Raw genomic sequence first — 22314 nt, 5'->3', positions numbered from 1 at the left:
TCGGAGGGAGAGTTGAGCCCGATCAAACCTCCCCGATACTGGTTAAAAGGCGGAGGTGGGGCTGGTTCGACCTCCGCTGGTTAAAATGCAGAAGTGGGGCTGGCTGTAAGTCCTGCCTAATGACTAAGGAAATGCTCGGTCAGGCTCTGACTGGGATACAGCGGCTCCTCACGTGCCTAAAATTCCACGTGGCCCTGAAAAAGAAATTAATATTAGAGTATATAACAGTGACTTTAAAAAGCAGCACAGCTGCCTGTAAAATACTACTACTAATAATAAAATACCAATTAAATAATAAATAACAATAAATAATAATAAAAATTAATAATAGTAGTAAATAACAGTAATAAATAATAATAAAAAACCCAAACACCACAGCCCTTCTGCTAAAGGAGGGAGGAGGAGGAGGAGGCTCAAGCTTACAACTCTAGCACGTTTTATTTTGTGTAAATTTATAAAGACAACAACCCTAGTCACGATTGTCACATTGTACAGCACATACCAATACAGTTGCAAACAGAACTCCACGCAAAACTAAGCGCTAACAGTAGCTTGAATCACTCTTCCTGCGATTGTCGTATCTAGACTAACAGTATTACACTAACACTGAGGAAAAAAATAGTTCACTATAAAACAGTGATAGAACGTTTTTATAAAATATATTCCATTCCAATAGCTTTTCTACATACTGTATACTATAAAACTCTCCCACAAAAATTAGTGTCTTTAAATATACATATTTAATCTGAACTGCACCAAGATTAAAAACAATTAAAAATATCAATGATTTTTTTTTTTTTACATTAACTTCACAGTATTTGTTTGTAGTAGAAGACAAATCCAGTGTTTAAAATGCGGAGCAGGACTGTCCCCTACAGAGACAGCAACCGCCCCACAGTGAAATAGTTTCTGAAGAACCGAGCGTAAGTGTGCAATGTTTTTAGTACTTCTCTGTAGAGCCATGAACCATTTTGAAAACATGCTCCGAGCTATTGCAACTTAAAAATAAGAGACACACAGAGAGATAGCCAAAAAAAGTCACCTTAAGAACAAAAATAAGTGCAAACATTTTTTTTTTTTTACTTTAGAAATTCAAGCTATGAGGAGTGGGAACACAAATACCAGACTATGAGAACAGCGTGTTCATGATGTAGTAAAGAATGAGAAAGTCTTTTTTTTTTCCTTTTTTTTTTTTTTAAAAAAAAAAAAAAAAAAACAACAACAAAACCTTTTTGCCCCATATTCACTGCAGTACAGAGCATGCTCATAGCATCACTTCAATGAATTATTTCTATACTAAGATCAGACACAAACTTGTTTCAGCTTTTCCCTGCTCCATACGCTAATGGTGTTCTTATGGCACATCCTATTTTATGATGTTCTAAAAAAATAAAGAAACAGTAATTGAAGACTGAAATGCAAAAAAAGTGTCACAAGAACGCAAAATTAAGATTACCAGCTTCAGTAATGCTGACTCTAAACTCTTTACATGTTCTTCAACATGCAAAACCCACCGTTATAAAATTTAAAGTGAAGTGTAAATTAACTAGTTTTGAAATAGATTAACAGTAATAATTCCACTTCAAAAAAAAATAATCTAATAAATACTATATCAAGTATCTTCAGGAGAAAAAAAAATAACTTAATTTTAGTAGAAAGAAAAATAACTTAATTTTAGTAGATTTTGTTCAGTGCTATTTCCAATCACAGCAAAAAAGAAGAAAAAAAAAAAGAGAGAGAAAAAACTGATTAAGTAGAATAAGACCACAGTACCAAAGCCACTTATGTTCAAAATACAGTACTCTCCCACAACTTTCATATGTAACAGGTCCAGCAAAAATATTTTACAGTCAAGAAATTAGACTGAAAACAACAAAACCCAAAACTATAAATAGAAGCAAAATTTCACATTACATGTACATTCATAGTTTAAGAGATGAATAACAAGAGGAGGCTGTAACAAGTATATCCTGATTTTCTTTAAAAGAGGAAGTACTTATTTGAAAAACAATAATAAAAAGAAAAATCAATTCCGTATTATTTACGTAGGTAGTGCTCAGTTTTTGGACCAGAGGGGGAAGGCATTGGGAAATTTTTTTTCTTCATAAGATGAAATACAGTATTTTAAGCACAACTTTTAAAAATAAACTAACTCAGTGCTTCAAATTCATTTTAAAATAAACGCTTAAGTTTCACAAAACAACTTCAGGAGTGTCAGGAAGGCTGGCGAAGCAACGCTAATGCAGCAGAACGACATTCAAAACCTTCAGATATTATTATTATATTTCAGTCCCGTGTACGTGTACCTTGAATGGGTAATTCGACTGGAAGGGAATAATCCGATATTTAGCCACATGCACAGACCAAAGGATGCTCTATTAGGCAAGTAACTGAGTTATTTGGAGTAAAACTGGTTATAGTTACAGGCAGCCTCAGTTTACAAACAAACTAAAACAAAAAAACAACCACCACCTAAAAATACCCCCAAAACCTCCCCTGAAAAGGTAGGACATGGGGAAAAAGTTGGGCCGTGTTTTCCCTCCAGCGGTTTATCTTCATACTGCCCCTTTGAAACATCGACGATTGCACGGAATTCGGCCCAGAGGGAATGACCAACTTCTTAAATAAAAGAAAATATAATTCCGAGCTGCTGATTTTAGCGCCGCAGCAAACTTTTCGGACGAGATAGCAGGGCATCTCCTAGCACACATGGTATGAGTTACCTTGAGCTGAGACACCCCAGGAACCTGATACCAAGAGGGGTTATTTATCTGCTTTAGGGCTGCTGTCGCCCCCAAGGGGGACAGGATCAGCCCCAGGGTGTTGATATGGGAATGAAAATATTCGCGTATTACGTGATTTTTCGTATGTCAGGGCTCGCATCCTTCAACGTTTCAGGAGTGAATACGCCGCCGACGGAAAGAGATTTTTCCGTCCACGTTTTATGCTCAAAAGCAGCTTTTCATCAGGTCAGTCCACAGAGGAGGATGGGTGGGAAGGGAAAATTTAAGTCAAGTCCCGAAGCAAAACCTTCTCGTTCAGATTTTAGGACCAATTGCAGAACTATTCTAATAGAATAAAGAGAACAAAAAACGACCAGTACCAAAGACGCAGCCTATATAATTTGGGCCAATTTAAGGTCTCAACTAGCTTGATAAAAATAAGAGTACGGTCGCTTTCTCTATGCGGACAAGTTTCTCTGCGCTGAAATGTATTTAAATCATAGTTCATCTCTTCGTATGTTTCTATGCCACAGGCAGAGAGCATTAGGGGAGCTTAATGGAATCCAAATTTTTCTCAAGAATTTGCTGATAATATTTTTTCAAACTAAAAAAAAAAAAAACCAACAACCCGAACAAATAGAACAAAAAAAAAAAAAAACCCAACCAAAAAAACCCTGACCACGAAGCAAGTACTTCCAGCATGAAAACAGATGCTAAATCACTGCAGAAATACTTAGATCATTTCACATTAATAATGTAACATGGGTGCGCAAGAGAAGACCTAAAGGACGGGGCTGGGAAGGGAGGGTGGCAGGGGGAGTGAGGAGATGGGAGAGGTGGAAGGATTGCATTAAAAGGCCTCTGGAGTGTACACCACTGCATCTTTTAAAGATCATATACCTGAAGTGAATATCACCAAAATAAAATAAAGGCGGGGGGGGGGAATAATTAAAATTCAGATGCTGCCTTTTTTTCCTGTTTCGTTTTAAAAGGGTGGGGTGCGGCAGGGGCGGGGGGGGGGGATAATTAAAAAATAAAAATCAAAATAAAAAAAAAAATAAATCACACGTCTCAAACAACCAAGGACTTTACAAGGCCACAATGAAATTTGCGGATGTGTCTGTACAAATCCCCAGACTGCGTGAACCGTCTCTCACACCACTTGCACCCGTGGGGCTTCTCCCTGGTGTGCACCACCGCGTGGCGGCTGAGGTTGTGGGAATACTGGAAGCTCTTCCCGCACTGGCCGCAGGTGTAGGGCTTCTCCCCCGAGTGAGTCCTCTCGTGCCTCTTTAAGGTGTACATGCAAGAAAAAGTCTTTCCGCAGAGGGTACAGGTGGGGACGGACCCGTCGGGGGACAGGCGGGTCCGGGAGCCGTCCTTGTCGCGGAAGTGAGAGCTGAGGTGCAGCTGAAGGATGTGGGGGCTCGGGAACACCTTGCTACAGAGGGGGCAAATGCAGATATGCCCGGGAGGCACGAGGACGCCCGAGGAGGAGATGTCTGACGAATCCATGTCGTCCTCGCTCTCGTCTCGCTCTTGATCTATATCCTCCTCCCGGGCATGAGAGCTGCCATTCCCCGCGAACATGTGTCCTAACCCTGTCACTAGGCTCTTGGCTGAATTCCCAAAATGCTGACTCTCCGGACTCCTGGCTTCGCCGTCCTCCTGATCTGACAGCAAGTCTTGTTCATCTTTAACAAGTGGCTCGGTACCCTGCTGCTGGCTGTCGGAAGCCAGCTGTCCAAAGACATAGGAGGGGTGTAAGGAATCTCTCCCCGGCACGGGCTTGAAAGACAAATCCAGCGCGCAGTCCACATCACTCGAAGCCAGGGGATGGTTAACAGACCTTTGGGACAAAGGTCCTGTGGAACTATTGACATTAGCCTTTGTTTTTCCAGCTGCTGCGGCGCACGGTTCTGCCTCTGTCGGCACAGAGCTGACACTTATACGATCAGAGGACCAGGCGGGGTGACTGCTGACCTTTTCTTTGCCTGCTGCTCGCTCGTATTCTGCAACGCTGAATTTTTGTTTGTTTCCTGGGTCAAACTCGTGGACCAGGGGCGCTCCGGCGTCTAGAAAATGCTCCGCTTTCTCCAAACTAGCCGCCTCATCATTAATCTTCTCTTCCGAGCATAATTCTTTATCTTTCAACTTGCCCTTGCAGACTTTCACAATGTCATACATGTGAAGGTAGCTAGCCGCAGCCAGCACATCTTCCACCGGGAGACTGTTGAATTCCAGCTTTCCCTCGTACATGAATTCGAGCAGCAGGCTGAAGGCAGGGGCTGTGACAATGTCACTGTTCAGATGCACAATATCCCTTTTGTCTAACTGGTCCCTGTAGAAAAGATGGAAGTACATACTGCAAGAGGCAAGAACGGCTCTGTGAGCTCTGAATTGAGCTTCTCCAACTAAAACAGTACAGTCACACAGGAAGCCCTGGTGACGCTGCTGACTCAGACACTGCAGCAACTGGCGGCTATGGTCTGGAAACTCCATTCTTCCTTCATAACCTGTTCAAAACAGGAAAAACTTGAATGCTACTGTAAACTAAAGCCTCCTAGCAGCTGTAACAAACAGATCGGCTTTTTGGTAACACAAGCCAAAGAAACAGCCTTGGAGATAACGTTTACTGTTAATTGTCTGTAATAGTTTTATTGGGGGGGGGGGGGAGGAAGGGGGGGAGAGGGAAAAACCCCCCAAAAAACACAACACAACATGCTTCTCATCCTTTCGCACCTGCTCCGAACAGGAAAAACTTGATTGTAAGTAAACAAAAACTAGTAAAGCAGCAGCCCCTCCAACCTTTGTTTCTCCCACTAAGGACTTTAATAAAATTAAGAGGAGGAAAGCGCACAGAGACAGACACACACACACACAAAAAAAAAAAAAAAAAAAAAGCATAAACTCCCCGGCTGTCTTCCCGGCAACGCTAACTCGGGGCATCTTTTAATAAAGCACAAAACCCACGTCACACACACACACACACACACACACAGACGCGCACATTTAAACTTTATCCTCAGTCGTTATGCACCGAATCACAACAAAACGGTCGCGCCGGCGCTGGGGAAGCGGCGTTTTTGCAGGGAGGGGGTGAGGGAGGGGGGGGGGGAAGCGGGATGGGGAAGGGGGAAGCGCCCCGACCCCCGCAACCCGCGAAGCGGGGCGTGGGGGGGAAATAAAGGCGGGGGGGGGGAAAAAGTTTCCCTCGAAGTTATCAAAAGCGGAGGAGGAAAACAAGCGGCGCAAGGAGGGCGGGAGGGCAGGGCTGAGGCTGCAAGCCGGCTACCTGCGGCGGCCGGGCGCTTACCTTCCCGCGGGGCGCGGCGGAGGCGGCCGCGGGCGCGGAGCCGGGCGGGCAGGAGGGAGCGCGGGTGCGTGCGCGAGTGCGAGCGAGGCGCGGCGGGAGGGAGGGAGCGGAGGGAGGGAGGAGGGAGGGAGGGAGGGAAGGAGGAGTGCTCGGTTTGCTAATTACACCGCAAGCTGGAGAGTCAGCTGCTCTGACTTCACTGCGATGGAAATGCTACCTCCAGCTGTGCGCCTTTTAATGCCATATGTTACTCCAAATCTCGCTACCAGCCAACCACAGCTTGCTGCCTTTTAAAGTTCCAGCAGCCCCATTTATAGCCCGCGATTAAATCCCACAAACTTGCCCCGAGCCCGCCCCCCCTTTTCTACCATATTCCTCCCCCCCCCCGCCCCGGACCCCACCTCCCGCCGCAAAGTTGCTCTCCGCAGCCCGCCGCGGTGACCTTCGCCGGCGCCCGGCTCCGCGCAGCGCGGAGAGGAGGGAAGGCGGGGGGGGGGGCGGCAGCACCGCGGAGCCGCTTTTTGGATTCTCCCCCCCCCCCCCCCCGCCCCCTTTCGCGGCCGCGCTCCCCAACTTTGCAAGGGAGGACTTTCCCCTTGGCGGGGGTGGTGGGAAGAGGGGGAGATTCGCCCCCCGGTCCGGCTCACCCCGTACTTACCGGCGTGCGGCGGCGGGGCTGGGCGTCCGCATGTGCGCGGCGGTGCGCGGCGCTCCGCGGGTGCGGCGCGGCGGTGTTGTGGAGCAGGTTGTTCGCCGGCCGACTCTCGCGATACTTTCCCTCCGAGCCGCGGTTGTGTGAGTGTGCGTGTGCGTGTGTGTGTGTGCGTGTGTGTGTGTCCCCGTCTGGTGCACACAATAGCCCCCGCCGCCCCGGCCAGCCCCGCCGGCGGCGGCCGGTGCGCGCTGCCGGCTGTGCCCTCCCCCTCTCTCCTCCTCCCCTTCCTCCTCCTCCTCCTCCTTCTCCTCCTCTGCCGGCCGCTGCATTGGCAGCGCGGCCGTCCCGCTCCCAACTCCGCTGCGCCGCCGCGGAGAGGGCGCGCAACGCCCGCCCGCTGCAGCCCGGCGTGCTGGGGGGGAGGGGGGGGGCAGGAGGGGGGGGGGCGGGTGTGTGTCACTCGGAGCAGAGAGGGGCTGCGTCCGCGCCCGCGGAGGGCATGGGGGGGGGGTGGCGCGGGAGTTGCGCGGCGCCTGCCCCGCGGCGGGGATGGGGCGAGAGGCGAGGCGCTCCCCCGGATTTATCTGTAGTTGCGCGTCAGCTGATAAAATACCAGATGCCGGCGGATTTTTCAAGATGACCTTTTCGATAGTTGATTTGAATTTTAAATTTTAATTAGCTGTAATCCCATCAAAAGTGAGCGCCTTCCGAGGGGAAGCGCGGTGGCGGGGCCCGGCCGCCGCTCCCAGCCCGGCCCCCGGGGTCAGACCGCGCCGCAAAGCTCCGGCTGCCGGAGCCCCGGGTGCCCCCCTCGCCCCGCTGGAAGCCGGAGCGGGGCTGGCGGGGGGGTGGGAATCGTTGCCGTGGGTCGTCCCGGGAGCAGCAGCAGCGCCGGGAGGGGAGGCGGAGGCAGCCGCAGGCGCGGAGCGTTGGGCTGAGGCTCCGGGTCCGGGTTGATGTTGAGGGTTTTGCGGCCCTTGTAAAGAAAAAGGGCTGAGTTGGAGGTTGTTGTCGCGTTTGGGGGAGTGGAGGGGGGAGCGGAGCGCTGGGGTCATCTCAGAGCCCCCCCGGCGAACACCCTGCGTGGTGGCAGTCGGAGTCAGTCTCCCACCCGTGCCGCTGCCTCCGAGTAAAGCAGGGAAACTCCTTTCTCTTCCTTCTCCAAGGTTGCCTTCTCTAGATTACAATATCCGCAGGATAGCAACTTTTTAAAAATTGTTTTTTAGATGTATGTTTTCTCCAATGCACAATGGTCGCATTAGCACCTTAAAACATCATTTCTATTGATTGGTGTATTTGTTACTAATTTAATCCCGTTCTTCAGTGTTTTATCTTTAGGCTCTTTGTCACGGAAGTCAGGGTCTACGTTGCCAACACCACTTTTCTCTCACAGACATCAACTATCTTAACTGCATTGGCAGAAAATGCCAGGATATTTGGATGGTTTTTGAGCATTAAATCACCGCATCATCACAGAGCTCTTCTCAGGTATTTGGTAATACTGTCACCCGCACCCTTCGAATTGGGAAACTCCATCCCAGAATATGGAGGTGCCCACCTTAGGTGAAAGAGTTAAAGGTCCCGGTGTTAAATCTGTCCCCGCTCAGTAAAGCCGAGAGCTTTATCTATTTGTCCATGATCGCAGACGCGATCGGGGAATGGGAGCTCTCTGTCCTTTTAAAGACAGCATTATCCCACAGCCGCAGCCGGATAATACAGGCTCTACCAAAAGTGGAGCAATTTCTTCCCCGAAGTGCAAGTGCAGTTTCCATTAAGTTACTCTGTGGATTTCTTGGCTTGTGGAGTCTCACTGTGTACACTGGAAATGCTAGGCAGTCTCCTGTATTCGTATGAATTGTGCTGCTTGGCAGAAATCTCTGATTTTGTGTAATTCATTGTTCATTTTCCCCTCTCCCCTTTAATAATAAGAGGACGAAAAAAATAAGATTAAAAAAAGAAGCAAGGTTTTAATTCCTGTTTGGGTGCTGTAAGCTAGGAATAATTGCCCACAATCTAGCAGTGTCTTATGTTTAGTAAACCAATTACAATTTCACAGTAAGTCTGTCTGTGGTCATTACCGAGTTCGAAACGTCAGAAAACACAACAGCATTCCCGTTTTCTCTAGGTGTCCATTTTGCGCGTTGTTGGCTTGCTTTTCCAGGACGCAGAAATACTATACTCACCTTCACACCAAGGCAACGATAGACACAATGCAGGTGTTGTACTGATTTAACTATGGCTGTATAAAATACTGGTAGTACAACTCCCTAATGTAAACAAGCCCGAAGTCATTACTGGAGGCAAGGCAACAGGAAGAACTGCCCCAGAAACTTTATTCCGAGAGCTCCTGCCTTCCTGAAGGCCCTCGTGGAAGCACGAGGTGGGAAGGAAGCCGTCTGCTTCCATCGCTCTGGCCCCCAAGCCCTTTGCCGGCTGAAGGCTCCCCTGCCACGAAGTCGAGAAGAGGCTCCATTTTCAGTCATTCCCCGAGGGAACAGAGCCGGGCAGCAGCTGCTTGGTCAGGAGGAAACTCTCCGACCGGCATCCGTGCTCGGGGGAGATCACGACCATCGTGATGCTGAACATGGGGACGGCTGAACGTGAACAAGGACTGATGGAAGATGCCGGGAGCCACGATGTCAGGCATCCTTGTGTGGCCACGTAGGTTCCTAGGTCCAGCTAAATTGCTCCTGGGTGCCAGAAGACCTTTTGCTGCTTACGGAGCCTTCGAGAGTTGAACAGAAAGCCCAGATTTAGGACAGAGAGAGTAAAAATCAGTGGTGCTGGCAGGGCTCTCATTTGCCAAGCAAGGCTAGCCCCGTTCCTGGTTGTTTATGCTGCCTGGACACCCGCCAAAGCCCACAGAAATTAGTAGAAAAACCAACTGGATCAGGTCCATAAAGCCTGAGGACTTGCTTCCATTCTTACCCCTTTGATCCAACAAGAGTATATATTTACCGAGTGGGGCCTCTCTAGCCCTCTTTGTTGGCCAAATGCTGAAGTGGTAGCAACAGGTTTTTCATGCAATTTAATCGTTTTCTCTCTCACCACATTGGGCAGAAGCTTCTTTGTGTTTGTTTCTACATGATTTCAGTGCTTTTATGTTTTTTGGTTGTTTTTTTTTTTTGGAGGGTGTCTTCTTTGTGGTAGTCCGGTTGCATTTCAGAGGGAGAGTCAGAGCCTGAGATTTTTTGATACTTGCAGGGACTGAAGATATTTTCCATGCATTGGCCATAGAGAGTTTTATTTGCAGAAGTTATTCCAGACTTTTCCAAAGGTTGATTTATCCCATGTGGACAGCAGCGGGCATTAGAAGGACCGAATGCTCCATTCCCTCCTCTGAAACAGGCGGGAATTTACCCCCAGAGGATGCTGGTGTTGAGAGAAGGAGCTGCCGTTGGTGTACACAGATCTTCCCCAATTTGCAATCTGCTCCAGCACTTACCCTGCAGCCAAATGCAAGGTCAGTATTCGGGGGGTTGCTCCATTTGCAGTCAAGTCATAAAAGTGGGCATGACCTTCCCAAAGATCTTTTCTAGCACGTCATCTAAGACTCAAGGAAGCATTAACTTTCACTATTGCCATTCCAGACATTAATCAGAGCATATATTGCAGACAGTCTCCTGAGCAGCGTGCTTATGTGAGTCGTGTTTGTTTTATGGCTGTCCTGCTGATTTCTCCCTGGTAATGAGACCCGGTGTGTGCACTGGAGTATTTGTGAGTATATATTGTAGCATCCAGGGCCTTACATCTCCGTTATCAAATCATCCTCCCAAACGGATAGGCTCGTAAGCACTACGCCGCATATATAAATTAATATATTAACTTGTTGTATTTGCTATAACGCGGCTATCAATAAGGATACACCAATCTAGCGACACGCATTGAGAGCGCAAGGGGCTCTGCAGAGGTACCACCGGCGCAGCTCACGTTCGACTCTGCAGCGAGAGCTTGCGACATCCCCGTCCGGAGCAGCCAGGCATTTGATATCCCACCTGCACTTCAGCTCCCTCGTCAGCAGCGGAGAGATGGCTTCCTCCCTGTTATTCATCTTCCAGCGTTTCACTCAGCTTGCCTAAGCCGCGACTTCAGGTTGATTTTGTTACGATCTGCCGCGGTCTGGATTTCTAGAAATGGTAAATGAAGGTTTTTCAGCCTTTAAAAATCCATTTTTTTTTTCCGTAAAGGGAGTGCACTCCTTGGTTTGCAGTGGTGAAGGAAATCTGCATGGCATTGCTAAGGCATGCTTTCCTCTTTGAGAGGGTTTTTTTTCTTCTTTCCCCCTTGCTAATTACCCTGGCAGCCATATTTTTTTTGTTGCTTCGGTTTTCTTTGGCACGTTCAGAATATAATATACATTTACTTTAAGAAGGCCGATACAATTAAGCAAGTTATTTCCTTTTTAATATTTGTTTTATTTATTTATCTATCCTTTCCCAGGAAGGAAATCTGAGAACTTATGTCATAAATTAACAGTTGTATAGAAGTTTGTAGCAGGATATTTAGAGAATGAAAATGAAAGGCCATAAATAACAGTGGACAGTAAGAGACAAAATTGGTGTCTGCTTTGGGACCAGGCGTAAGATTTATCAGGCCCAGACAAAGGTCTTTAAATCAGAAGCTGATGTATTCTCAGATAAGCTGAGCAGCGCTGGTAAAGTCCAGTGTAGAGTCACTAATTTCTTATTAAAGGAGAGGTTCTTAATTGGCGTTGCTCTATTTGTAAGCAAATAATACACTGCATTAACAATGCACTTTATTTTAGTAACTCCCAGAAGAAAACAGCGCTAAATACTGCAGAAGTGTTTTGCTAGATTAGGACTGGGAAATCTCAACAATGGAAATCCTTGCTAAGCAAAAATATTACCTAGAATAAAGGGCTTAGGTGCCAGTTTAGCGGCAGTTCCTCAGAAAATGTTTTGTCGCAGGATAAATAAATTTTATCTCCAACTATTACCCCGAGCTTTGTAAGCAGAGAGTTGGTGTACCTGCCCGTAAAAGGTCTTTTAGCAGGATCCTCTCTTGGGACTTGTAGGGCTGGCCAAACATATTCTTAGAACAAGTGTTGTGATCCTCGTCAGATAAATCTGCAATCTCAGGGCATAAAAGACTCTGTCTTTTCCCACGTGTGTGGTGTATAATCTCATTTTTTTTTCTTGATTTTCTTGTTTTTCCGCAAGGTTTCCAAATCAAGCAGCCTGAACAAATATAAACAAGCGTTAGCATCCCGGATGCAAGTTAAAAAAATAAAATCCCAAACATCTCACTTTTCTCCATTCCCCGGACTAAACCTTCATATGCTACACAGTTCACACCATCATTGCAACAGTCTTTTTGTTGTTGGCCTTCGTGATGCCAGCTTCTGCCCTCTTGAACCCATCCAGATAGCTACAGCAATCACCTCTACTATTACTTTATCATTTTTTTCACATAGCGAATCAAAACCAAACTCCTTGTGCCTGCATCCAAGATCCTCCGTAATTTGGAGCACTCACAGTAGCATCATCTTCTAGCCCCCCTTCCCTACCTTCCTTCACCCCTGTATCCTTTCTGTGCTGTCCTTTGGGACTAGAACTACCTCCCTTGCTTGAGGAGCCACACTCCTTCCATTACAAAACACTATTTCTGTCTCCGGATACATAAACTACCAATTTTTAAACATATTAGGTCCCTTCAGCATGGACACCTGTCCTCTCCACCGTGCCTCAGCCTTTCTTTGGTGTCGTTCTCCTCAGTCTAGTCAGAGGAGCTGGAGTGAGGATTCTGGGAGGAGCGGCACTGGGTGGGAAGGATGTTGTGGTGAGTCTGGGAGCTCTGTGCAGAGAGAAGCTGGGCTCAGCGTGCTCCCAGCCTCTGCTTGACTTCCTTGGGTACCTGGATGCCAAACCTGCACCTCCGAGAGCAGTCCAGTCCCCAGGGATGGAGAGAGGAATGGGAAGCCGGGGATGGGGAGGGCCAGACAGACCATTTTCTAGTCAAAAAGAGCTGCTGTTGTCTCAGGGCTGTATAGTAGCCATCACACTGGTCGCTCCACTTCCCTCTGATGTATTCCAGGTGGAGGGGAAGTCCAGAGAAATGTCATGTAAGAAATGCAAATAAAAATATCTTTCTAGACTTCCTTCTCTTATGTACTGTCTGCCAAAACCTTCGCTCCCCTCCTTTACTGTTTTGCCTATGGATGTGTTTTATGCTTTTATCTTGCTCTTCTGGTAAAAGAAGAAGTACTCGCTGCGAGTTTACATAACTTGCCTTTTACTGCTCTGGAAATGAATGTGGAACTTTGTTCTTAATTAGACTCTCAGTGTTAAGTCCTGTTTTAATGAATCACTGAAATACGTGAATAACAATAAGCTTAACAATATGGCTGCAGAGGTGGGTACTTAAAACCAGTTGCATGGCTGGGTCCATGGGGACATGAACACTCAGCACCCCGGTGAAGGTGTAGTAAGGGGGAATGGACTCCCTAAAACCAGGGCATAAGTTTGAATTTAGCTGCAGGTAGAGCTCTCAGCCTGTGGAAGAGTTTTGGTTTCAGAGCTGGTACTTGTATACTGAACATTTTGCTCCTGCATCATGGCTTCATCCTGCAACAAAGTGACAGACTTCACCACATCGGGGGTTCGGGCTGCAGTTGGAGGTCCGGGCTATTACGTTACTGAGTTCCTCCTGCAACATGGCAAAGAGCCTCAGCTCCACCTGCGCCCATGGAAGAGAAGGTTTTTGGTAGTCTGCCCTTGGAAATGAAATTCCTCAGAATATGGGGTGGCAGAGATGTCAGCGAACGTGCAAAATCTTGTGAAAAAAGGTCATTAAGACGCGCTCCTGATGCTTTTGCAAAGTGTCAGTCTTGTCTGGCGAACCTGGTGACACTTATTAAAGAACATTTGGAAAAAAGGCTTCCAAAAGACACTCAGCATAATGCTTAGCTGGAGGTTGGCCTGTAACAGTTAACAAGTGAAAGGAAACAACCTGGAATGGTAATCACCTGCCAGGGACCTGCGGGCATCACTGGTGGGATGTCACCTGGCGACAGCATGGGATGAACCAACCACTGTCATGGAAATGGACTAAACTAAAAGTAACACTAAATGGACAAGGAGAGTTGCAGAAGAAGTAGCAGTGGGCCAAAACCCTGGGGTTTTCACATCTCCCTTAGTTTGGCTGACCCTCAAGACCCAGATTTGAGGGTGTCCCTAGATGGTCTGTTTGGCTGGGGTGACTGTAGGACCTTGGTTTGCGTAGCCAGCAGCGTACACAAGGTGATGTGCCGCTGCTCATTTCTGCCTTTAATTCCATAGTCCAAAAGGCTAAGTACTTATTTTCAGCCGAGTGAAGCAGAGGTGGCCTCCAGCTCAAGTCCGGAGCAACGTTCAAACTACGCCTTTGTAATTGGGATACTCTCAGGCTCTCTGCTGCATCTCGGGGGTCAATATGGGGGAGGATTTGTGACATTTTGAGCATTTAGACCAGACTTGTAAGAAGGCAGGGAAAGAGTAGGAAAGCAGACATCCTTTTAAAATCAGTTATGGTAAAAAACACCTGGAATTTTTTTGCTTGGTTATTGTGAGTTACACCTGAACTCTTGCAACCTTAGGAGCCTTCCAGTACTTAAAGGGGGCCTGCAGGAAAGATGGGGAGGGACTCTTTATCAGGGAGTATAGTAATGGGACAAGGGGTAACAGTTTTAAACTGAAGGAGGGGAGATTTAGATTGGATATCAGGAAGAAATTCTTTACTGTGAGGGTGGTGAGGCACTGGAACAGGTTGCCCAGGGAAGCTGTGGATGGCCCATCCCTGGACGTGTTCAAGGCCAGGCTGGATGGGGCTTTGAGCAGCCTGGTCTAGTGGGAGGTGTCTCTGCCCATGGCAGGGGGGTTGGAACTAGATGATCTTTAAGGTCCCTTCCAACCCAAACCATTCTATGACTCTATGATTTGATGCAGAATCAATACTGAGAAGACCGGCTCTGATGCAGAAACTGAAATCCAAACAATCTCTCTCTCCTAACTCTCTGATTTAACTCATGTCTACACGTAAGGTGGGCAAGTGTAGAGAGATTTATATAGAGGAGAGACTGGAAGGAAAGAAACTGCAAGTTAAATGGTGTTTGAAATGATAGGGAGCTCTGGGGAAACAGGCAAAACCTGAAGAGCAGCAAAAGGATTAAAATCCTGAAGTCCTCTAGAGAGGCTGAAAAAAGTACTTTTTATTTACTGGAAAAATAAGATGGGTAAAGGCTAAATCCCACAATCCCTTACTCATGCAAGGAATCCTGTTGACTTAAATACTTGTGTAAAAGTATTTCTGTGGGTAAAGGATTTGTTGGACTGCGTCCAAAACCGGGTTAAGGTTGATGTTTTCACAGAGACGGCAGTCTTTCGTGTGCCACCCTGGGTAGTAAACAGCAATCCTGGGACACATTTTACGGGACACACCAAATAAATAAAAAAAACCCCACCCTTTGCTGAAGTGGGTGGGCGGTTCAGGGTGGCGGGGGGCTAAGAGGAAGGTGACTCAGTGACCTGGGAGGCAGGGTCGGTGGTTACGACTCTGCCGCGGCCGAGCGTGGACCCTCTGCCGGAGAACGCCGCTGCCAGCACAAACTCGCACAAGTTGTTTTGGCGCCGGGCCTAGAACAACACGGGGCTGTTTTTTCCCTTTTGTGCTCGACTCCGTTGCACTGGGACAATGTGAGATTTTTAATTTTATACACAGAAGGAAGAATGAATACAACCTTTTTTTTTTTTTTCTTTTCCTTTTTCTCTGCTGTACTTATCTTTGCATGGGGTGATGTTACAAAGCCAGGTCAGCAAATATTTTATTCCAGAGACAAGTTTTTGTGCAAAGGGCACAAAGGGTGTCTGTGAGTGACCAGTGCACCTGTAACAGTCACAGACAGAAGAGAAAACCCAGGATATATGGCCCCCACCTTTAATATTCTGCAATGGGTTCTTCAGCTGTGGGCTGCCACATCCAGCTGATGCAGAAAGGGGGAGAGAGCAGTGAGTGGAGCAGGAGAAGGGAGGTTTTAGGTGCTTAAATCCTAATAGACAAATGAGATAAAAAGTCCCATCTTCTCTGTGCCCTGCTCTTGGCACCGATGACTCAGGGAACCAGGTTGCAAGTCTTGCACTTGTCCAGGTGTGCCTGGACGGAGATGAGTGACTCTGGCCATGCATGACTCTTCTCACATCTTCAGCACAGCCTGCGGAATCAACCTTAGAATCATAGAATCACAGAATTGCCTAGGTTGGAAGGGACCTTGCAGATCATGGAGTCCAACCTAACACCGACAAAAGCCATCACTAAACTGTATCTCTAAGCGCTACGTCTACCCATCTTTTAAATACCTCCAGGGATGGCGACTCAACCACCTCCCTGGGCAGCCTGTTCCAATGCTTAATAACCCTTTCAGTGTAAAAATTTTTCTGTAATATCCAGTCTAAACCTCCTCTGGCACAACTTGAGGCTGTTTCTTCTTGTCCTATCGCCTGTTACCTGGGAGAAGAGACCGACCCCCACCTCTCTACAACCTCCTTTCAGGTAGTTGTAGAGAATGATAAGGTCTCCCCTCAGCCTCCTTTTCTCCAGGTTAAACAACCCCAGCTCCCTCAGCCGCTCCTCATAAGGCTTGTTCTCCAGACCCTTGCACATACCTGCCCAGCAGCACCAGGAAAGGCTCCACTCTGCCTATGTAAGCCCAGTCCAAGGAAGCCGGAGGAAGAATTGCTCATCACCCTCATCCTCCTCCAGGACTTCGCAGAAGGTGCCGTGAACATGCACAGCCCCAGTGCCGTTGAGGCTTAACACTAGGCAGGTGCTCCCTGGATCAGGACCTAAATGGTTAATTTTCGAGTGGCTTCTTAGAGCAGATGTTCCCATGAGTATCCCCTCCTTCCCTCTTCTGACACATTTCCTACACAAACAGCAGATTGCATTGCTGCTGTCCTTTTGATCTGCGGGAGGGGGAGGAAAATCCCACACAAATGATATTAGTTCTCTTTTCAGGCAGGCTGGTGACGGGGCGTACGGGCATGTGCCTCCTTCCCACCTCTCCCTGCCCAGATGTCTTTCCTGGGACTTTTTTCTTTTGCCTCTGCCCACTTCTGGAGCTGCTCTTAAGGTTGCTTACCTTAAAGCCTGGGAGGAAAGAGGTAGTAAGGTTGGGCAAATTGTGGAAAAGTTACAATCGCAAAACATCGCTGTCTGTCTAAACACATACAGAGGCTGGCGTACGGGCTGATCCGTCTGCTGCCATGCTGCTGGAACTCCTGCGGTGCCTCACACTCGTGTACCCACACTCCTTGCAGGCGCCAATGAATTAAGCCACACTGCCCGCACGAGGCTTAAGATCTTACCAGACAGGAGACTGTCTTTGAGCTTGTGTCCGAGACCATTCCCAATCCCAAACTTGCTGTTCAGCATGGTGGGATGTTGACCCACATGCTCGTGTAGCCTCATGGTGGTTGCAGAGGGACATCTCTTGCAGCCTCAGTGCGAGGTGACTCCGGGAGGGATGTCAGGAGCCCACAGGATCAGATCAGTATGGGGACATCAGTCCTTCCCTCTCTCTTCCAGGGTAAGAAGCAGCGACAGCAGACAAACTTGGCACAGCAGCAGGTTCAGGATGAATTAAAGGAGGTGATTCTTTATGGGACTGTAGTTAAAGTGCGGATCTCCTTGGTACAGCACCTTCAGGGTGCTGAGACTGCCAGGGTTTGGAGGACCACGAGAAAATTTCACGGTCAATAAATTCACCAAAATGTATTAAACATAATGCACTGGTTTGGGCTTAGAAAGCCATACAGTGTTGAGGGTGTGAAGAATATTCTGGGGAAGCATCACTGATTGCTCACCCTGTTCTTACATTGATCCTTCTATATCACTGCTGTTCTTTGTTGGAGAGCAGACACTGGACTAGCTGTATCTTTGGTCTGCCCCAGGATGGCCTTTTTTATATTATTATCTCGAGACAGGGAAGAAGGCTCGCTTTCTTTCTGCTCCTGGTGGCAGTTTCAGAAGCCCTCTAGACGTATGGTGGAGCTGATGGAGGTAGGTGTGGTGGCCACCAATTTTTCTGCATGGTCCTCTTGATTCCTTCCTGTGACTAGATGGTGTGAAAAAGGCAGAGAATTCTGTCTGAGCTCTTTTCCTAGAAGAGGAAGAGCCTTTGGGATGGCTGGGATGCTTGAAGCTGCTGGTGTCACCGGCCTTGCCACAGCAGCCAGGTGGATGCACTGACGTGGGGCAGGACGTGTGCGTGAATTAGCCTAACGCTGAGTTGGCTGCCACTGAAAGAGAAATTTAAACGTAGCCAGGGGAGTTTTGGAAATTGGATCTTTTTTCTTCATTTAATTTTGTCTTCTTTCCCTGCTTTAGCATCATCCTCATTTCTAACCCCCAGTAGTAGGCTTACAGTATCAGGGCTCTCTCCTGTTGTCTTTGGAGCATTGCCTTCTATAACAAACACCTGATTATTATGAGAATGATGTTTCTTGAGGCAGGGGAGGGAAAGGCTCAAACGTGACACCGTGACCAGCCAAAACAGCAAGCCAGGGAGTGACTGATTGAAATGCTCTAAATAACAAATTCTTTTAAACCAAAAACCAATTCCAAAGAGACTCAGCGTATTTGCAGATGTTATTCATATAGAAGGAGAGTCAAATATCATCAAATAACCCACTAAGCCTGACTTGCTCACTGGCTTAGAGAGGATACACTAAGCTTCGTGCTTTATTTCACTCCGTTTCTTGAGCTTGTAACCAGAACCAGGCAGTTTGCCGCAATCAGCCCGTGTGGTCAATTCACCTCCTCCTTCTGTCGTTAAAATTGTTAAAATTGCTCAAGAGCATATTAATGAATCCGTGGCTGTGTTCACCAGCATTTCTGCAGAGGCATGAAGTGCCCGTGGATGCCGGGGGAGTCTGTGGGGTTGGGTGTATTGGGGAGGGTGCGTGGCAGGGATGCGGGTTGGCACGGGCAGTGCCGGCACCTCCGCTTCCCCAGCTCCAGAACATCTGCTCCCGGCACGTGGTCTCCCAGTGACCCCAGCCCTTTGCAGCAGTTCGGGCAAAAAATACGCCTAGCAGCAACAGGCAGCAGCGGGGAAAGGAAAGAACAGACTTGTCGTACTCCTGGAAAGAAGAGTCCAGGTCGTTTTTCTTTCGCAGCACTTCAAATGCAGGAGCTTTTCCAGTTGCGTGGTGGATACTTCTTAGATGGCGATTTCCTGATGTCCTTGGATTTCGCAAATTTCTGATGTTTAGTGTTTCACCTTGGCTCCAGGGGGGAAAAAAGAAACCTGCCCAGTTCTTTGTCTTCCCCATTTACATTTTCTCATTATTTCTCCATTGCCACCCATCAAGTAAGCTCTCATTTCAAAAAGTACAGGAGTAGAAAAGCTAGAGTTTGCTGTACTTTCATTTCCCTGTAACTTTTCTGAAGTTGATGAAATGATGAGAAGTTAGAAACGGAAAAGAAAAGCAGTCAGGAAAATGGGGACAAATGAATCCCTCCCACTCCTCACCCTGGCATCTCCCCAACATCTTGCATTTTATTTTGTTCAGCAATAATAACAATAGGAAACAGAATTATTTATCAAGTAATCAAATGTCTTTTGTGAATGCTCAAAAAAAGTTGATTTTTTAGTTTATTTCCATAAGTATTGGGCTTCGTTGCTGTACGTTCTCGGGGCTATTTAAAGGGGGGGTTGTTTTTTGGGAGAGCACATTTTGTGGAAAGGACACCACGTTGCCTGAAGCAAATTCGTTTCAGATTCAGATGAAAAAAGGTGAAGGAGGAGGCAGAAAAGTGGGAAAAGTTAAAAATAAAAGCCTTGGAGAAAAGCAGGTCATGGTATGCATGCTTCCAGCCACCAGGAGCCCAGGCTGAATATGGGAGGTGAAAATTCACCAGGAAGTGTGGGAATACCAGGGTCTCCAAGGCCACACAGGTGCACTTGCTCTTAGATATTATTCTTTCCATCACACCAGATTGTCTCTACAATACCAGTAAAACCTGAGAGCAATTTCTTCGTGCCTTTCCTGAGGTTGCGGCATCCCTCATTCCCACCTCGCAGTTGGCCCATCGCGTGGTACCAGCTCTTCTTCCCAGCTGCTTTTACGAGTCATCCCAGGAGTGTTACCCGAGCTCAGGGCTTAGGTGTTTGTCCTTCACGTCAGGAGACCGTATGATGCATTGCAGCATTTGAAAGGTAATTTTATCAGTTTGATTGCCTTGTGTGTAATATATATGTATGAAGTGCGTGTCCATACGATTTCTACCACTGAGCTTCTAACCCTGTGGCAGCCCTAAGGCTTAGTAGACTTACACGCAGCAAGACTCAAATTCTTTCCTTTTAACATCGAATCGTTCATTACTGTGTGATTTATTCAAAGGCTGCAGCATGGAAAGTAAGAAATGCCTGTTGTTGCCAATAATATAATCACATGCGGGGCTTAATCCTGTAAACATGCACAAGTCAAGTCACTTACATATCTAAGTCTTTGGTGCATGCAGCCATTTGAATGTGAACTCCTCAGCCTGAACGTGCATCTGTACAGTATTTAACGTGAAGGGTTTGAGCCAGCCTGGGGTCTTTGTGCTAAATATATAATAATTATTATAATGAGGGTATTAATGATTTGTTTGTGTGCTGTTCTTACATCTAGTGCCAAATATTCTATAGAACGTGTATCTGGGAAGAATTTAGCCCTTCATATTTTATATCTGTAATAATCCATGACTGAGTTGCTGGATTCCATCTCATTTGTATATGCCATATTTTTTTCCAGAACATCTGTTTAAACCCACGCTGGATTGCTGCCAGATTAGTGGAAAGGATATGGTATAAAGAAGACTTTTGTTTCCTCTGAGCAAGGAGAAAAAATAAGTTACAAGTCGGTGCATATTGCCGAGGAGAAGCAACTCTTTCTCTCCAGAAGCAGATGTCCTGTAGTGTTTGAAAATGAAATGTTTTTGTGTCTCGCAGGCAAAGGTTCTGCGCTTCAACAATATTGATTGTCAGTTAGTACAGGCTGTCAGCCTGCCGTGGTTAACCTACCAGTTGTTGGAGAGACAATCATGAGCAATTAAGAATCACATTTCGCAGTTTCAAATGCATCCATATTGCCACTTTATTCAAAATCTTTTTTTCATGTTGGAAAGTACGTTGGTGAGAGAGAAGGAGTTTTCGTCTTTCCCCCTGCCAACCATATTTTCATTGCTGGCCAAATTAAGAGAGATATATATTGCTCATAAACTTGCTGCAGTTTCTTGATTAAAATCTTGCATGCAGCACTCCTTTCAACATCAATCTATAATAATAAGGAGGGAGCACATTGCATTGCGCGCCTTTGTGTTGTGCCTTAGACCCAAAGCACCAGGGAAGCATCAGGGAAAGATTCAGCTGCAGAAAAAGCAGCAGCGCAAAGAGAAAAGGACCGTTCTTCATGAGGATGGACCTTTGTGATTTGGTTCAGGGAAAAGGATAGGAAGACTAAAACCAAGGAGAGCTGAAGGCTTAGCAGCTGAAGTTACAAGGGAGCTGGCTGTGCAGCGATTATGGGAATGGCTAGAAATGAGGTAGCAAAGTGCCGAAATCAACCTGTTACACCAAGAAAACCAGCCTGCGTGAGATGAAACATGGAGTGCTACACAACCCCAAAACCAGCAGCGCCTGGAAAGCTTGTGGCTCTTGTCCCCCCTCTGCCAAGCATCTTTCAAGGCTTTGGTAGCTGTTTGCCTTTTAGAGGGAAATATCAGAGGCACTGGGTCTGGGCACTCTCTTACCGTAACTCAATGTGTTACAAAGCCTGTGCCAGGCACTATGCACATTATGTTGTGATAAACTGTGTGCATACCGTCACCTTAGCTGGTGGTTTCGGTCCAAACACCTGGGAACCATCTCAACCTCAGGAGTCAACATGATTTCGCAGAATCACAGAATCACAGAATGGTTTGGGGTGGAAGGGACCCTCAAGATCATCTAGTTCCAACCCCCCTGCCGTGGGCAGGGACACCTCCCACCAGACCAGGCTGCTCAAAGCCCCATCCAGCCTGGCCTTGAACACTTCCAGGGATGGGGCATCCACAACTTCCTTGGGCAACCTGTTCCAGTGCCTCACCACCCCTACCGTAAAGGCTTACTAAAGACTTAGAAGGACTTTAGGCAAAGGCAAATCCTGGCTCCTTTTCCAGAACTTTTCCGAACAAATCATTTCCTAAAAGGAACAAAAATCCATCAGTTCTTCCAAGAGACCACACCACTCAAGGCCTCAGAAGAGATCTCTGACCATCAGATGACTCCCTCCGTGGGGTTTCTCAGCACTCTGAACCTCTGAAGCCCTTCCCATGCCTCTGCCACCCACTTCCCATGAAATCCATGCGTGGTCTGGGGCCACAATGCTCAGAGGAATGGGACCGGGAGCAGTACAGGCAGGTTTTACTGGTGGGAGTATGCCCCTTGCAGAACACATGAGGTTCTGCCTTACACACAAGTAAGGCAAGGAAACATAAAGTTTACTTAACTTAAAGTCTTAAGCAAAACCATATACATCATTGAGAGATTGTCAAGAGCACCTAGTAGAAAACGTCAGCACACACTTCACAATTAAGAGGCT

The 22314-nt window shown here is 47.1% G+C and overlaps 1 protein-coding gene across 2 annotated transcripts; it reads right to left on the bottom strand.

Moving 5' to 3' along the window:
- Positions 1-400: 400 nt before the first annotated feature.
- ZBTB42 (zinc finger and BTB domain containing 42) lies at positions 401-6936 on the bottom strand. Of its 2 annotated transcripts, none has more exons than XM_063333726.1 (2): positions 6698-6936; positions 401-5239 (listed from the first exon to the last, which is right to left on the bottom strand). In XM_063333726.1, the coding sequence occupies exon 2, from the start codon at positions 5223-5225 to the stop codon at positions 3795-3797; it is 1431 nt and encodes a 476-aa protein (XP_063189796.1). In that variant the 5' UTR covers positions 5226-5239; positions 6698-6936; the 3' UTR covers positions 401-3794. The 2 variants fall into 2 exon arrangements, with proteins under 2 accessions (XP_063189796.1, XP_063189795.1); XM_063333725.1 differs by lacking the exon at positions 6698-6936 and adding an exon at positions 6040-6123.
- Positions 6937-22314: the final 15378 nt, after the last annotated feature.

This window comes from Chroicocephalus ridibundus, chromosome 4 (assembly GCF_963924245.1).
Source record: "Chroicocephalus ridibundus chromosome 4, bChrRid1.1, whole genome shotgun sequence".
Classification (NCBI taxonomy): Eukaryota; Metazoa; Chordata; class Aves; order Charadriiformes; family Laridae; genus Chroicocephalus; species Chroicocephalus ridibundus.
The sequence above is the reverse complement of the archived record's forward strand: the minus strand, read 5'-3'. Positions and strand labels throughout refer to the sequence as shown.